General features: G+C 40.3%; 2 protein-coding genes across 3 annotated transcripts in view; one reads left to right on the top strand and one right to left on the bottom strand.

The window, feature by feature from the left end:
• rbp4 (retinol binding protein 4, plasma) overlaps positions 1–5,824 on the top strand; it is a 178,763-nt gene extending 172,939 nt beyond the window's left edge. The window contains exons 1-6 of one of the 2 annotated variants that reach the window (XM_070851411.1): positions 3,277–3,299; positions 3,590–3,692; positions 3,908–4,044; positions 4,201–4,307; positions 4,957–5,169; positions 5,480–5,824. In XM_070851411.1, the coding sequence (XP_070707512.1) occupies positions 3,591–3,692; positions 3,908–4,044; positions 4,201–4,307; positions 4,957–5,169; positions 5,480–5,529 (609 nt within the window). In that variant the 5' untranslated portion in view covers positions 3,277–3,299; position 3,590 and the 3' untranslated portion in view covers positions 5,530–5,824. Of the gene's footprint in view, positions 1–3,276; positions 3,300–3,589; positions 3,693–3,907; positions 4,045–4,200; positions 4,308–4,956; positions 5,170–5,479 lie in introns of those variants that run through there. The other variant, XM_070851410.1, reaches the window with a different exon arrangement.
• A 1,714-nt stretch (positions 5,825–7,538) lies between these two features.
• On the bottom strand, positions 7,539–16,838 carry cep55l (centrosomal protein 55 like). The gene is made up of 11 exons (XM_070851830.1): positions 16,643–16,838; positions 16,397–16,504; positions 15,205–15,360; positions 12,612–12,665; positions 11,994–12,138; positions 11,491–11,636; positions 11,051–11,244; positions 10,767–10,890; positions 10,448–10,519; positions 10,079–10,204; positions 7,539–9,930 (listed from the first exon to the last, which is right to left on the bottom strand). The coding sequence occupies exons 1-11, from the start codon at positions 16,829–16,831 to the stop codon at positions 9,718–9,720; spliced, it is 1,527 nt and encodes a 508-aa protein (XP_070707931.1). The 5' UTR covers positions 16,832–16,838; the 3' UTR covers positions 7,539–9,717.
• Positions 16,839–17,047: the final 209 nt, after the last annotated feature.

The following is a 17,047-nucleotide window of genomic DNA, read 5'->3' as shown; positions in this document are numbered from 1 at the left end:
TCTAACCAAATGGAATCACTCATGGCTTTTCTAAAAAGCATTTTTGTGTCAATTTTTAACACATTTATGCACTAAAAAAGTGTTTTTTTTTCATTTTGCATGCTTTTGGGTCCGTATTAAATTGAAAATACTTTTATTGAGCAGTGATGACTGTTGCCACAAATAGCAATTACAGGAAGACAGCACATTGGATTTTCTTCACAATAAATTCTTCATTTCTAAACCATGGCCCTATTTTTTTTATTACATATTTTGAGTTCAAAATCACTAGTCGGTACAAAAACGGCTTGAATGGGTTGTGAATGGGCTGTAATGACAGAAATGTAATCTTTCAGGGCCAATTGTGCCAGATTAAAGTATGTGCAATAAAAGTGCTTGTTGTTGTCGCTGACAGGTTCAGATTGCTATTCAAGGTGTCTGATAACATTACAGAAAGGATCCCTACAGACAGAGACCCATAAGATCCTTTCCATTTACCCAGAAACAACAGCGGTATCACGCTATTCAAACCCACCAGACTCCACTGACAAAGATGATAATTTTACCATGGAGAGTAAGGGAGTGGCTTGTCTACTGCCTCGATCATTTATTTGTGTTGCATGTCACAGAAATATTGTGCTGCATTCAAACTAACCCTTTGAAACACCAAAGTCACACAATAAAACAAACTAACTAATTGATTGAGCTAGCGGTAAACCAGTAACCGCTGTGCAGAATTGCTGTTATAGTGTATGGCGTCTGGTGGCTTTCTCTGTAGGGATTCTCTTTGTAATGTTATCAGACACTTTGAACAACAATCTGAGCCTGTCAGTGGCAAAACAAGCACTTAGTGAACGTACATCGATTGCGTGCAGTTTCCCCAAAGGATTACGTTACAGCCATTTTCCCTCTTTTTTGCAGCTGCTGAATGAGGCGATGTACTGAACCAGTTGCAGTAGTTTTGAATCTACCACTCATTTCAAACTCAAAATATGTAAAAAAAAAAATAGGGCCCAGGTTAAAAAAAGAAAATGCATCCTTTAATTCAGTTGCTTTGAGGATGCCAGCAATAGACGACTTGACTAAGAGCAAGTGAAATTACACCATATTAGTTACACAACAATATTTCTGAAATTTGCTCGCATTAGCTAACACTATCCTGCAAAGGTCATACTAGACCACGTGAGACTGCGCCACTACAACATTTCAACTTTTAATTTATAAGAGGCATGATGTGGTATTTTATCTTGCACAGTTGCATGGCCTCACTTTAGACAATGGATATAAAATTCCAAAACTTAACCTTATTTACAATTCTCCCATTATTTAAAACTAATTAGCTAGTAAAAACATCTCAAGCAATGTAAGTTACTTGGTCCAGGTCAGCACTGTGTAATCTTCATCAAGCTAATTCCAGTTTCTAAACTACAGTGGGGCGATCTATCTCTTTAGAATACAATCACTCTGCAGAAATGCTGTCATTGTAAAGCTTGTTGACAGTACTGATTCAGCTTTGGTGCTTCAGGCTGGAGATACTGGTGATTGCATTATATTTAGGTGGGTGGACAAAACACTCTGTTTAACCTCTCTAAAGCCCAAAAGCTCAGATGGAAGCAGTGTATTTAGCCCTGACGTCTTTTTCCAAACCTCAGCTTTTAGGGGATCATTTGGGATTTTGAGTTACTTAAGTTTCACACCCCATCAAAACAAGAAACTGGCTTTCCATTTGCCTCTATAAAACCCCAAATGTTAAATGCAAACACAAACCCGGCAGTGAGATATATATAGTTTCTTGCCCAATCTTCATGATTATGAAATATTGCACTGCCTCTGGCCTAATTCCAGACGCTATTATGTCTGCTGAGAATGAGTGATTGTGCTGTTTTCGACTGGCCAGGGCTGTGGTTATGCAAGCTGCAGATGTTTGGCAGTACTGCGCTCTTTTATTCCACCAAGCCCTCACAGGACTCGTTACATGATCTCAGTACAAAACAAGAGCAATTAAAAAAAAAATAGCCACGGTAGATTTAAGGCAGATCAAACACAGGACTTTGTTGGAGAGTAGTTTAGGTGGTTTTCTGAACATTTTACCTAAGCAAAGCCGAATAAATAGAACAAGTCAGAAAACTGACACAAGCTCTCTGACCCTGGTCTTGGCAAAAAAACAGCATGTTTTGAATAGGAAATGAAGAGTTTTTGTGTACACGAGATTACATCAGAATGGGTGACACATTTGCTTTCGCTTAGTTTCAAAGGAACCGGTAACTAACTTTCTGTAGCAGTATTTTTCACAAAAATACACAATTGATCCCCGATCGATCCCTTAAATTACAACTGCGTTTTAGAAGCAAAGACACCAGGATGCATTTCTTTGATGTAGATTAGTCACAGATTTTTAACATAATGGAACGTTAATGGCAGATAATCTTGTTTCTTTTGATTCATGTTGTTGATATTTTAAAAGCTGTGTCCCCCTGGACCTCTGAAGGACTCGACACAAAAATGTGTCTATGCACAAGCGTTTTGAAATAACACACACGTTACCCCATCGTCACTGACTGGTGGTCAAGACTGCAGACTTTGCGCTCTCTTTCACATTGATTATTTGTCTGTTGAAAGTGGACTTGAGCACTTGGTCCACCATTTATACAAACACAGTGCTTGGAGTTACAAAGGACTCTCTTGACAGCATAATAAGGTCAACAGGTGATGCAATCATCTGGATGGTGCCGGGAAACCTACGCATCAACTGTAACTTTTTTAGAGAGGGGAAAGGAAATCCATTTTTACGTTCAGAGTCCATTCACACTGCTGGGATTTCTGACAGTTAAGTGGAGTCTTGTGTCTATGCATGAATGGACACACACACATGAAGCTTTAACTTCAGCCCCAATGACGAGGGGCATAACTCACCACCATGTTTTCTCAGAGCGTGTGTGTATACCTTGGAGTATGATAAATGTGTGTCTGTGTCTATACATGCATTGTGTAGCTTATTCCAGATGGTCCTCTTGGTTTTGCTGGTGGTTGCTTTCATAAGACTAAGAACACCTCAGCAGTTCTGACATGAAAACACATTTTTTTTGGGGGGGGGGGATACGGAGGGATGGTCGACCAAATGTGCAGAGCACACAAATCAATAGGGCTGGGGCCTGCAGTTATGTAAATCTTTATCCAATGGAAGTCAAGCTAGCTGTGGGGAGAACAGGGGAGGGTCAGATCTCCAGAAGTTATTATGCAATACTAGCCAACTGTATATAAGGCCTCAACCTCCACAAAAGCAGAGGATCTCTGTGAGCAGTCCACATTTTGGTAACCAGGTATGAATTGACAATAGTCTTGTGTTTTTACTAAGTCAATGATTTGTGCTTTTGCAAGAGATCTTGATTACTTTTTTGACAGATAGCTTGTAAGGAAATATTTGGTGGACTTTTATTACACTCCACTTTACCTGACTTGAAGACTTTTAGTGGAAATGAACTGGCAATGTGACTCACAAATGTGTCTGTCCTCTGTTGCTGTTCTTTAAATCTCTAAAACTGCCCCACCTCTTGCTCCTGCTTTTTTTTAATTCTGTCCTACTGACTGTTTTTCCCTTCGTCTGATGTAGAATGCTGCACTACGCCGTGGCCCTCTGCCTGCTGGCTTTGTCCTGGGCACAGGACTGCCAGGTGTCCAACTTCCAGGTCATGCAGAACTTTGACAGGAACAGGGTGAGTTGGAAGTTTAAAAACGTTATATGGTGATGTTGGTATCTTGGTAGTATTATCTTCAGAGTGTTTTGGTCAGAGATATATAGGAATATCAATTCTGCTCCAAAGACTTGTTAAATCTAATTTCCTAAAGAAAAATCTATGTGTCCCTGCTTTTACTTAATGAATATCACTGCGTTTTGAAGTGGACTTAGATGGGGACTTCTTTCTCACAGTATGCAGGGACATGGTATGCTGTAGCAAAGAAGGACCCAGAGGGTTTGTTTTTAATTGACAACATCGTGGCCCAGTTCATTGTCGGGGAAGACGGCACAATGACTGCCACTGCCAAGGGCAGAGTCATCATCCTCAAGTGAGTGCTGTTCTTTACTGTGAAGGCTCATCTGTCCTCCACTTTGAACTGTGAATTTGTGCAACTTACTACGTGTTCTGTGCTTAAATCAGTATGCTCCTCCATTTTGTCACGTAATGTCCTCCTCCAACGTCCTCCACTCTCTTTGACCTCTAGCAATTGGGAAATGTGTGCCGACATGTTGGCCACCTTCGAGGAAACCCCTGACCCCGCCAAGTTCAAGATGAAGTACTGGGGAGTTGCAGCCTACCTGCAGACCGGATGTAAGTTGTGGAACATTTACATTAATAATAGGACCTAATGTGAATGTCTCACTTGAATTTGTTGGTTTCTGTGCTTGACTCACTGACATCATAATACAAACAGGATTGTTGGCGTCTAGAAAACGGGGTCCGAATGCCATTGATTGTAACTTTGACATCACATTAAGCTACACTTTCATAGAATTCAAAAGTAAAAAAAACTTTTAAACGTGACATGCAATCTCTAAAATGTTATAAAATAGAGATAATCACATATTTCTAAGCACAAAGTCTGGAGTTTTGAACACAAGTCAATGGTGATGGGATCTTCTACACAAGACGAGTCCATGTTTATATATACTGTTGCTTTAAGACAGTGAAATTGTCTTAATGTTAAAATTCACCAAAATTTTTACTGAAACAGTAGATTTTATCTTGTGAACAAAAAAGCTGCCATATACAAACATCAAAGTAAAGAGTAAAGTCAGATGTGAGACGTACACAAAATGTCTATTTTAATCTGATCGGCTTTCTGCTTTTTTGGCCTTACACTTACCATGCAAGTTTAAGAAACATGTTTCACACATTGTAACAGTTTGGCTTGGTACATATTCTACACTCTACTTCCCCACTCACACTCTCCCTTCTCTCCTCCCCTCCCTGCTCCCAGATGATGACCACTGGGTGATGGACACCGACTACGATAACTATGCCATCCACTACTCCTGCAGACTACTAGACTCTGATGGCACTTGCCTAGACAGCTACTCCTTCATATTCTCTCGTCATCCAACTGGTCTGAGGCCGGAGGACCAAGTTAAAGTCCACAGAAAGAAGATGGACCTCTGCTTGCTGGGCAAATACAGACGCGTTGCACACACCGGTGAGTTCAACTTTTGTTTATGCCTCTTGTGAGTATCATTCAGTCAGGGGAGACCAAGTCAATGATTGACTGAACTCGTGATCAAGGTCTACCTTGACTGATTAGTAAGATAGGCATTGTTCAGAAACCCCTTTATCAGTAATACAGGCTTAAAATCACGAATAGTGTTACAACTATTTTCATTTGGACTTTTTAGCATTTTTTGAAGGCATTGATATTTAAGGTTTTTAGTGAGACTGACATGTTTTGTGTGTTTATGCTCATGTGGAATTTTGTAGTAAGTAAAATGTTTGTCATCTGTCCACTGCAGGCTTCTGTGAAAGCAGCTTACCTGTTGACACTGAGGGAACTTCTATTTGAAGCACCCACCTCTGGGATTGTGTGCCCCTCTGCTGGTCTTGGACAGACTCCCACCAGAGCTCTCTCTCCTCTACTGTCTCTGTCTATATTTATAGAGAAAGTAGCCGATTCTGATACTGAACTTCAACTGATCTTCCAGTGAGAAAAACACATATCACATCCTTGCAGCTTTTGGAACTTTTCAGGCCTATGTGACAAATAGTCAGTTGTGAAAACCTCTTTTTAAGTAAAGCTGAACTCTCAGCAACACTGCAGCTTTGGAGTATAACCACCATGTTTACTAAAACAAAATAAAAACAGGTTCACTAGTCACTGACTTTGCTTTTACACTGAATGACATACAGTATCCTGTAGCAAGGCATATATTGTTAATAAGCCTTCATACATGCATATTAAGTAATATACTATAAGGGCATAGTTGGTTGTTCCTTGATTGTATGATGTATACTTGATCCAGTTTTTGAAATAAAACATTCATACCACGCTGGCTCATTAAATTTTTGATTGCCTTGAAATATGTATTTGTATTTCTGGATGGCAAATAATCAATTCATGTTGTTTGCCTTTGGATACGGTCAGTCAGAATACATCAAAATCCAAGTATATATATATAAATATATATATATGGGGGTGAGATGAGCAACAGCTTCCTGTACTGTGATTCAGCACCTGACATAACTTCAGTAACAAGTTGTTAATGAAATGTGAATGAACTACAGTACATATTTATATATTTATTATTTATACTTTATCATGTAAGTAAATAATGCTTGAGTGTGTAACACACCTGTTACACATAAAATAAGCATAAATACCTAAAGCTGTGGTAAAGAAGTGTGTGAGTGGAGTAGGATTATCTGCACACAAACAGCTGGATTTTATTCCAGTCAGTGGGGCCTCCCGCTCTCCCATCAGATTCTGTGAAATGTGATGACAACTGTTGGATGGATTGCCATGAAATTTGGCACAGATATTCATGGTCCCTGGGGGATGAATCCTAATGACTTTTGTGATCCTCTGACTTTGATCTAGGGCCAGCAGCAAGTCCAGGTTTTCACTTTCTAATGAAATATCTCAACATCTGCTGGATACATTTTGTACAGACATTTGTGGTTCCCAGATGATGAATCCTAATGACTTTCCCCGACTTTTCCTCCAGTGGGACCATGAGGTTGGTATTAGTGATTTTGAATGAAATATTTCAACAACTATTGAATTGATTGCCATGAAATTTGGTACATTAATTCATTTTTGCCTGAGGATGCAATGTAATCAGTTGATTTCTTAATTTTTCAAGTAGTAACTAAAGCGAAACTAACACAAAACTAACGATGCTCCCTTCAGTCTCAGCTGCACTTTAGACCTAATTAGCAAATGTTAGCATGTTAGCTATGGTCAACATTATACCCACTCAACAACAGCATGTTACCACATTGACATTAGCAATTAGTTCAAACCACCACTGCGACATATACAGCCCAGCAGAGCTGATAACGTGACTGTGGATTCTTGTATTTTTCATGGCTGATCCTTCAGCATTGGAGAATCTAATTGGTTATGGGGCATCATAAACACTGACAAAATGTTTTCTACATTAATACCTTGTTGCTCTGTAGATTAAGCTGAAAATCAATTTTAGAGTGAAACATCAGAGCATGTTACATCAGCTTAATGGTGAATGGAATATACTGATGGCACCTAATCCTTTCATTATCAAGTATTGTTAAGGGAACGACACAAAGGCAAGACACACCAAGCTCAGCTCTCATTCTTCCACTGTGGATCATCTGTAACATAAGCATCATGAGTACTATGCTTTTGAAATATACATTTGACCACATAACAGTTTACAATAAATGCTAAGGGTACCATGTAAAACTGATTTTCAATCATTTTAACCATATTAATACATTTTATATTTTAGTATATTTAAAAAGGTCAAAACAATTGCTTCAAAGCACACTCTGATGTGGCAAAAAGTATACAAAGGACTGTTTTGGAGATTTAAGTCTTTATTGCACATTTTTTGTACAGTATAGGGCAGGGCAAAACAACTTTGGAGCACATGATTACAATAAATCAAAGACAAAAAAAAAACAAAAGAAAACCCAGCAAAACGGCCAACAAATACTGGTCAAAACAATGTAATTCTCTGATCACATTTCTAAAAAAAGTCACATGGCCTAAGTTAAAACAAAACAAGTCTCTAAAAGATGAGAGTTTAGCAGTGTCTGTCTATCTGGTCACATTGCCAAGGCTGCAGGAATAAATGCACCTTAACCCCTTTCTCTAACCAACAGGACCTTCACTAATCCCCTGCCTTAAATAGTTTAGTACAAGGAATTAACTCATACAATCTCATTCCAGCCTCAACAGGGCTGCAGGCTTGAAAAAGTCAAGGTGGAGGTGGAAGGGAGCCTCACTCGAACAAGGAAGAATACACGGACAAGCTGGCACCTTGAGACCAACTACGTGACCAGACGAAGCATGTTTGTGGTGTGGTTAAGTGTAAACTACTAAACTATGTGGTTGGGGTTAGAGAAAGAGATCTTGGTCATGGTTACACTCACGTGGCTCAGTGAGGTTTGTCCAGCTGTTTGAGACAAAGCAGACAGAGAAACACCACTGCACGTTGTAACGGAGCACAATCACTAAGAATTTAACTTGCCTGCAACATGTGACAGGCAAATTAGATGGACGGATTGTCCACAATTATGACTGAATATGAATGTAATCAAACCAGCAAAAAGACGGAAGACACTGACATATTTTTCCCTATTATTTTGTTCATCAGCTGAATACTGTCAAAATGCAGAAAATGTTACATAGAATCACCAAAGTATCAATAACTGGGAGTGTGGAACATATTAGACAGGTATGTAAACTTTTATTTTAAAAAAACCCAAAACCTCCCATGGTACAAAAAAGGCCATCATAAATACAGACCACTGCACAGAAACACATCAACAAGCATTTACTGAAGGAAAATAAAGGCTTATATTATCTAAAAAAAAAGACAGTAGCTCACTTATAAAAACCCAAGAATAAATAATTTCATCAAATACACACAAAAAGAAAACAGAATCCTAAGAGCTTCATAGCACGAAAAAATGAAAAAACATGAAGCACAGAGACCCCAGAAATTAAAATATGGAAGGAATATAATAGTTCTTTTCCAATTCACGATTGGCTCAGTTTTTGGCCTGATGGCATTATAAGGGCAAAAGGAATCACTTTTATTTTTTCATACTGTCAAACTCATTTGGCATGAAGCAGACTTTTCAGTGCTTTGTTTTAAGGTGAATTGGAGATCAAACATGCAGCATTTTATGAACGTCCCTTGGTTTCCATTTATATATGTATAGAAAAAAAGACCCAACTTGTGTATTTGCTATGAATTAAGGCCTTCGGGCAGCTTTGACCTTAATCCACCCTGAGGCAAACGAATCATTTGCATATCTTTTGGAGAGAAGACAAAAAAAAAAAAAAAAGATTCACTATGTTTCAGCCTTTTGTAGCGATTAAATAAACCTGCCAGGACAGGACAGGACAGGACACGCACATGTCTGAAGCACTATCATGCTTCAGACGTGTGCATGTCCTGTTACTGAATGTGTCGTAAATGTGGATCCAGTGATCACTATGACAGCAGGAGTATTTCTAAGAAATCGTTTTGCATGAGGTCTCATGCCACTTTACATTAAATGAAGACTAAGGTTAGGAGCCTTCCAGATAACTTTAAAAAAATATATTTCACTCACCTTTGTTGCTCGCCTGTGTGCTGTGTTTGTGGAATTGGTGCTGTTTTTCAAAGAGGAACACATCAGGTAGTCTAAGCCTGCCTGGTTTTGGCTTCTCAGATTCTTCCTTCTAACACAGGCAGGTGTTAGAGTACCCTGACTGGATCTAGTCTAGTGCTGTCCATCTCTTTTGGTTTATGTCCCATTAAAAAAGGAACCAATATCTACTTATTAGCCATTATCACAGACGGCTTGCCAATATGACTAGGTTAATCAAATGGTGATTTTCCCCCCCTTTTATTTGAAAACGGTTTGGAGAAAGAAGTGTGTGTAGCATAAATGTTTGGTTTTTTTCCCACATTTTTTCCTTATTCCCTACCTTGTTGCCCCTTTGGGTGAGGAGAGGTCCTGACACCCAGGCTGGGACTGATCTATACTCTCTACCAGCTCAGTCAAAGCAGTAGTCAATGTGTGCCAGGAGCTCTCTGTGGCGGCTGGTGGGATAGGGGGCCCGACATTTTGGGCACTCCAGGAAACTCTCATCCAGGAGGCTGGTGACTTTAGACGGAGACGTGGGACCAGGAGGGTTGTCGATGGTGAGACGCTGAAACTCAAGGCTGTTGTAGGAGCTGGGCTCTGAGAAACGGGCATTTGGCTGTTTCTGGAACACAGAATGGAAGAAGAGTGAATGAAATGAAAGAAAATGAAATGAATGAAAGAAAGCCAGTGAGAGCCGTTGTTTGCGACTGACTTAACAGACTGAAGCTGCATTTCTGACCAGTGAACATGTGGTTATGAAGTGCACTTACAGCAGACTCTAGTTTATTAATCTGATCTCGGGCCTTGCGAAGCTCCTTCAGCACCTTATGCAATTGGTGCTGCATGTTCTGACGATCAATCTTTTCATTCTCAAAGTCCTTGGCAGAGAGTTGGATCTTGGGAGAGGAAGAAATGTATGAGAAGGAGAGAGCCAAGAGCTCATTGTACTTAAATTGCACAAGTGGGATCAGTATGGAATTCACTGCTTTAAAAAAAAACTTATAGTATAGTTACAACTGTGTGTGCTACACACTACATGCTGTAACGTTTAGTTTTGCTGGCCCCAGCTGGGATGCAGGTTTTTCACTATTTGATTTTTGCTTGTGTGAACGCTTTTCTTCAAAAACACACAGTGTTACCTGTTGCTCCAAAGCTGTGATTCTCCTCGGTTCTTCGTTTTGGCTCAGAAGAGACTTCTGCAGCATATTTACCTGCAAAGGCCAAATTGTCAGTAAAACCCAGTGATGCATTGCAATCATTTTCTATTCAAATACGATGGGATTTTATCTAAATATTCTCAGATATGTTTTGAGCTTTTGCCATTTATGACATAATTGTTGATGGATTACATTTCCAATCCTTTTTAAAAATGCAGGCTCCCTTTCAGGGATCATAGAGCTTTGACATATGGAGTGGATAACTTTCATGATACTACATGACAGTGAATGTGAGTGTTACCTGCAGCAGGAGTTCAGCAGATCTCTTCCTCTCCTCCTCCAGTCTGATGTCCATACTGTCCAGTTCCACTCTCAGCCTGTCTGCCCGCTCTGACGATGCCTTTCTCTCCTCACTCACTTCATGTCTGAATGCAAAGTTTGTAGTATGCTGCTATTGTTAGCACATTTGGAAATGGCTCTTTACAAGGACAAAGGAGTGGGATGTTCACATTTTAAAATACGACACAGAGCTGATCTGAGAGCCACCTCTATTTGATATTTAGGTCAAGAACGTATTTGCTTTACCTGTTGCTGAGTTTCTCTGCCTGAAGCTCCATCTTGGCCTCCTCCAGCGCTTTGCTCTTGTCTTTGTACTTCCTCAGAAAGGACGCGAGCTCGCTGCACTTGTCCTCACACCTCCTCTGCAGTGCTGACGTCTCCTCCTGAAGCCTGGCGACTTCTTCCTTCTGACACTGCAGCTCAGCCCGAGCCATCGAGGTCTGCACAGCCACAGGAAAAATAAATTTCAGAATTCTGTATACCGTCTGCCTCATCTTTTCTCCAATATATTTCTACAATTTAATGCCTCAAATTAAAGAATGCAGGACTGTATTGGGGTTGGGGTCCAGTTGCTTACAGATGCAGCGCAAACATACTTTAATAGGGACACTCAAAGGTGTCTCAGGAGTCTGGAAAATGAGTTGAACGGAGTAAATAGTAATTAAAAGAAATCCTGCTGTATTTACTTGCTCCTTTTGTGCATTCAGCTCCTGTTGGGTTCTGGTGACCTGATCTTTTTGGCTCTGCAGGTCTTTCTGCACCTCCATCATCAACTGATCATAGTGGCTCTTCAGTTGAATGTCCTTCTCTGGTGCTGCTGAGCTGGCAGGAGCTACGATGAGAAAAGGTAGTAAGCAAATTAAGAAGCTAATCTAAGATATTCATTGCAATCCAAATGTAAGATTTTTGCCATTTAATGGCCAAAACCAAACAGTTCTAAGTGCTGGATCATTACTTACCTAATCCTTTCTGATCTCCTGTTCCTACTCAAAGCCTGTCGCCTTGTTAATGTTTAATGTTGTGACTAAAAAAAAAGATACTATCTGAATCAATCTGCATATTTTTTTCCTAATTTCCCCTTTTCGCATACTGTATGCATCTGAGCGCAAACTGTTTGTTAAGCTCATTTTAATTACTTTAACATTTCAAGTACTTAGCGCATGATTACAATTCCTCCTGCATTTCTCACCATCTGAACTGGCCTCTTGTTTGGTTTGTTGCTGCTTTGCCTGGGCCAGCTGCTGCTCCAGGTCCAGCGTGCGGGTGAGGACGGACTGGACGTAGGCCTCTCTCTGCTGGTCGTACATCAGCCACTGCTGGTTCTTCTCAAGAGCCTGGTGATGAGATACACAGCCCCTACAATGACTTACTGTATTCTGTGTATTTAGACATTAGTGTTGCTCAATTCAAGGGGGGGGGGGGGATCCTGTTTTTCTTATTTTTGTGTGTGTGTGTAGATGACAGGAGTTTGGTTGTGTGACAAAACTACCATGTGGATAGAGTAGAAAAACGGCTTTCACTCATGCAACATAATGAAAATGTTTTATTCAAAAAAGGAATTCTAAATGTCTCATTGTTGGACATAAAAAAGGACCCAAGTATCTTGGAAATATTGAATGAAGGTCAGAGGATTATCTAATTCACCCTGGATCTGAACAGTCTAATAAAGTCTAGTAAAAATAAAGAGTCTAATAAAGTAAAATGCTTTCAGATACTTGGGTGATGGGCGAGATATTTCAGAGTGTATGTACCTACGTTACAAACGGGCACGCAGAAACACACACAGTAAATAATTGACTGGACTCACGTCTCTCAGTTGATCTTGTACCAACGCCAAGTCTGCAGGAGGTACCTGTCCGTTCTGTAGGGAGAAAAAACTGTTTTGAAATAAGCCAAAGTCTGACATGCAGTGTTGGCATCAATACTTCTGATTTACCTGTCACTAAATACAGTTATTTTCAGTAAGACTGGTATAAATGAAACAATAAGATTGGATGTAATTAGCAAGTCTTTAATATTTAAAGAACTACATGCTATGCACCACTGTGCCTTTTTTGTTATTATACATAGTTATTCTAGACATAATGCTGTTCAAGCAAAACGGCAGAACTGAAGGCTTTGGGGGATTTGGGACCTGTCTGACATAAATCCAAGACAAATGAAGTTGTTCTGAAATACTTTATTACTTTACAATATTAATATTGCTATTTGCCATCAGTTTTCTGGGCAAAACCTCGGCAGACACTACAAACAGTAGGCTTGCCACAGGCTTGAAGCTCACTCGTAGGCTTGCTGGTTTAAATTATTCATCTAACACTGGAGGAAGTGATCAGTCCATGTACTACTTTTTCAGCGACTTGACACATGACCTAGAACGCCATCCCTAGGGCCAGTTCCTCTGCATCCATTCCTCAAAGGCAGCCACTCATCTCATAATTCTGACCCCCTGACCCAGAGGTCAACAGGTCTTACCCAAAGTGTAAACACAGTCACACGTATCTAAACTATCATCTCTGCGCTAAGGCCTTTTGAGCTCATGCGCTACCAGACAAGAATCATGAGCTTGTCAACTTTTTCCAGATGGATTTAAACGTTATGTCCAATGAGCTAAGCCCGCTAATAGCTTTTGTGAGTCCAGGACCAAGGGAAAGCATGGGTCAGGGTCTGTTGGTCAGATTATTTCTAGTAATGCGAAAGGAGCTAAGCCAAGAGCATGGGGAGTGGAGAGCGTTCCTGGAAAAGTACCATTAAGTCATGGAGATAAGGACATGCACTTGCAATGGGACCTGAAAGACACTGACATATAAAAGGAGGACAGAATGTCCACATGTATCAAGTATTCCTATTCATTTCAGTACATACTGTGCATTTTAATACTTTCTAACCTTGAGTCTATAAGTAGTGACTAGAAAACAGGAGTTATGCAAACCACCTGAAAGCATTTAGATTCAAACAGTCCTTCCAGCTTTGTGGTGACCTTTATGAGGAACAAAAACAAGGGAACTTAAAAAAAAAAAAAAAAACTGCATTGGTGCCTTTCTTGTTAATATCTCCTCTTCACCTTCTTTAAACTTTTCTTTTCTTTTGGTTCAAGTCACAACTATTTAGAAGCATCAAAAGAGAACAGGCTTGGAGTTTCCCTCCTTCTATTTGGGGGAAGCTCCAGAGAAAACTAAATATCAGGAAAGTTAGGCAGATTCTTCTCTTCAAGGAATCAAGTTTGAACTACAGTGAACTGAGTTTCACTACAGGACCCAAAAAGCCCATTGGTATGTGATCTCGCAGTCTTCAGCAGTCCGAATTGTTGGAGTCCTTACTCGTGATTTTGCCACCTTGGTCCTTCCAGAAGCCAAAGAGAATCCTGATGACCGCTCCTAAGAGTGCAGTGAGGGCCTGCTGGGCTCAAAGCATCAAACGGCTGACCGGGAATCAGTGCAGCCTTTTGATAAGGAAATCGATCGACGATGGTGAAGGAAATGCGAGGCAAGCGCAAGTTGGACATATTTCATCTTTCACAAAAGTACTGCAAGTGATGGCTTATTGTATTGATTGCTGAAATAATACCACGGAATAACGTGTGCATTTGTGTTCTGTCATCTGAAGCAATGTCGGTGAGAAAGGCTGTTCCACCGAGAAGGTAACGTCAGCAGCTGAGGAAAACAATCAGAGGTCAGACAATGCCACCCAGTGGACATAAGAATACCTGCATCTGCATTTCCAAACACGTCTCCCGGGAGAAGACTCAAGGAAAACCCAGATTCTGTTGAACCGTACAATAAACCAGTGACGGTGAACATGATACAGATCTTATGCGCACAAGGTACTGGTCTCAACAGGTGCCATGACTATTCAAAAACCCAACCAGAGGCGAATGCGGTCTGTTGAATCTGTTGAGCAGGATTTGATTTGTCAAAAATATTATAATTCAACACAACTGTCTGCTGCATCAGCAGTGCAGATAAGCAAAACCATTCTCAGATGGAAGGTATTAGAACGGGAGGGAGAGGACAGAGGGGTGTGATTTAATCCTGGTTCAGAATAGATAGAATAAATAAAACCTCAGCCAACTTTGTTCAATGATTTCTGACAAAAAAATAAATAAAATTACCTTTTTTTCGTCAGGAATTCTAATAAACATCTTCATACCAAAATCCTGAAGTAAAATTATATATAATATGAGGTCATCAATAACTAAGCACTTTATCAGCGTTATGATACTGTTAACACTTTGCATGACCTGCACTCGCTTTGACACATTTTAAAGCCAACTACATTATCACAGAATCTCAATTAGATAATTGGTTGTGTGGAAAAGGAGACAAACTTTAATAGCAGTGCAAACTTTTCCAACTAATGAGAACATCTGGACGGTTATGGAGGCGATGAGGTGATCAACCTACCTCCACGTGCGTCTGCAGGGACTGGCAGCGGGCAGAAACACTGGCCAGCTGGTTTTTCAGGTTCTCCGTCTCCTGTGACAAGTTGTGGAACAACAAGTCTCTCTGCTCAGCCTCCTTCCTCCGCTGCTCCAGCTGGGTCTGCAGTGATGCTACCACCTGGAATACACAACACTTGACTGGCCTTCACAACCACTATGTCGACCTGGTTTTTTTAAAACTTTTGCTCATGCAGAGAGTTTTCTAATGAAATCTGCTCTTCTCCAAGCAATTATCTACTTCACACAAATGACATCACATGGCTGCCAGTCTGCTGGCGCCGATCACAGGGCAGCTCTGCTTTTAGCACTTTTGTGGGATTAAAGTTAACGAGGAAGAGGCGTGCTTTTAAATTGTGATTAAATGACATAACAAAATCACAATGTCTGGGAAAACAAATTGCTGATATTCCTTTTACCAGCATGCCATTTCCAAGTTTTTGAGCCTGATGCCGTTCTGATTGGCCTAAATTAGAAAATGATTTCTGTAACAATAAAAAAGACATTTCACAGGGATAAGCAACATCCTCACACAGATAGCATCCAATTCCCCAGCAGTATCATAAACAGTAAGGCCATGAATTCTAATGCAAACACAGACCCACTATAGTGAAAGATAGCCGATTTAGAAATATTAAATGGACAGCATACACACCATGTGTTATTATACAGTTTTTGCTTGCTGTCTAAACTTAGTTGAGCTGCTGTCAAAATGGCATAGAAGCTACCCCCCTCTCCAACCCATCCCCCATAGCTGTTTTCGTGGCAGCTCTCTAGTATGATTTTTTTTCCCCTTTCTGACATTTGTCAGCTTCCAGCAATACATATGCCACCACCAATACAATGCCATCAGTGTAACAAATCTTCAGCAGTTCAGGAGTAGGCTTAAATGACACAAGTATGTACTCATCATCACGGTTAGAAAACTGCTCCCTCAAGATGTCCAGATCTGTGTGTCCGTGTTTACAGATGGATATCATCTGTATCAGTTTACTGTAAGTGGGATTTTTTTTTATTATAGGAAAGAGGGGGAAAGGAAATGACCTGCAGCAAAGAGGATATGAACTCAGTCTTTATGGTACACGCTCTGCCAGGGTGCCTCCGTAAAAGTGAATTTTAACCATACATTTCTGCAGGGATGAGTCATGTGTACACACCTCTCCTCCTTTAGCTGTCAGCTGCTGTCTCAGCATTTCAAGTTCCTGCTCTTTAACAAGCAGTTGCTGATTGTTTCTCTCTCGCAGCGTCTCAAGGGAAAGAATCCTCTGAAATGATCAGCACAGGATACCATATACACATCAAAATACAAAAAAAAAAACAGCCATGAGACAGACAGATATGCAAGAAATTCTGAAGTTAACTCTCCACTTCCTCAATACATCTGACAAGAAAATTTCCTTTACCTCCAGCAACTTGCTTTTGTCTGAGTCGGGTGGTTTGATGTGGCGTTTGGCCAGTTCATCAATCTTTCTCCGCAGGTGAGCATTCTCCTTCCTGACTTTCTCCAGCTCCGCCTCAGCTTTGGAGGCAGAGCTGCTGGATTTGAAACCCAACCTTGTGACGATGGTCTCCTTGGCACCTTTAGATGTCATGGCTGCTTTGTTGTTGGTGTTGTGGCCCAGACTTTTATGAGGACATGACAAGACATTAGACACTCATGTAAGACTGATGTTTATGAATGTAAAATTCAGATGTTTTTTGTCTAAGATCATTTGAACAATAAAAAAAATCAAACTGAAGGTAAGGTTCAAAACACTACTTGAAACATCCCAACTGAAATTCAAAAATGCTGGTATAGAAATTAGTGC

This window comes from Pempheris klunzingeri, chromosome 20 (genome assembly GCF_042242105.1).
Source record: "Pempheris klunzingeri isolate RE-2024b chromosome 20, fPemKlu1.hap1, whole genome shotgun sequence".
Lineage (NCBI taxonomy): Eukaryota > Metazoa > Chordata > Actinopteri > Acropomatiformes > Pempheridae > Pempheris > Pempheris klunzingeri.
The sequence above is the reverse complement of the archived record's forward strand: the minus strand, read 5'-3'. Positions and strand labels throughout refer to the sequence as shown.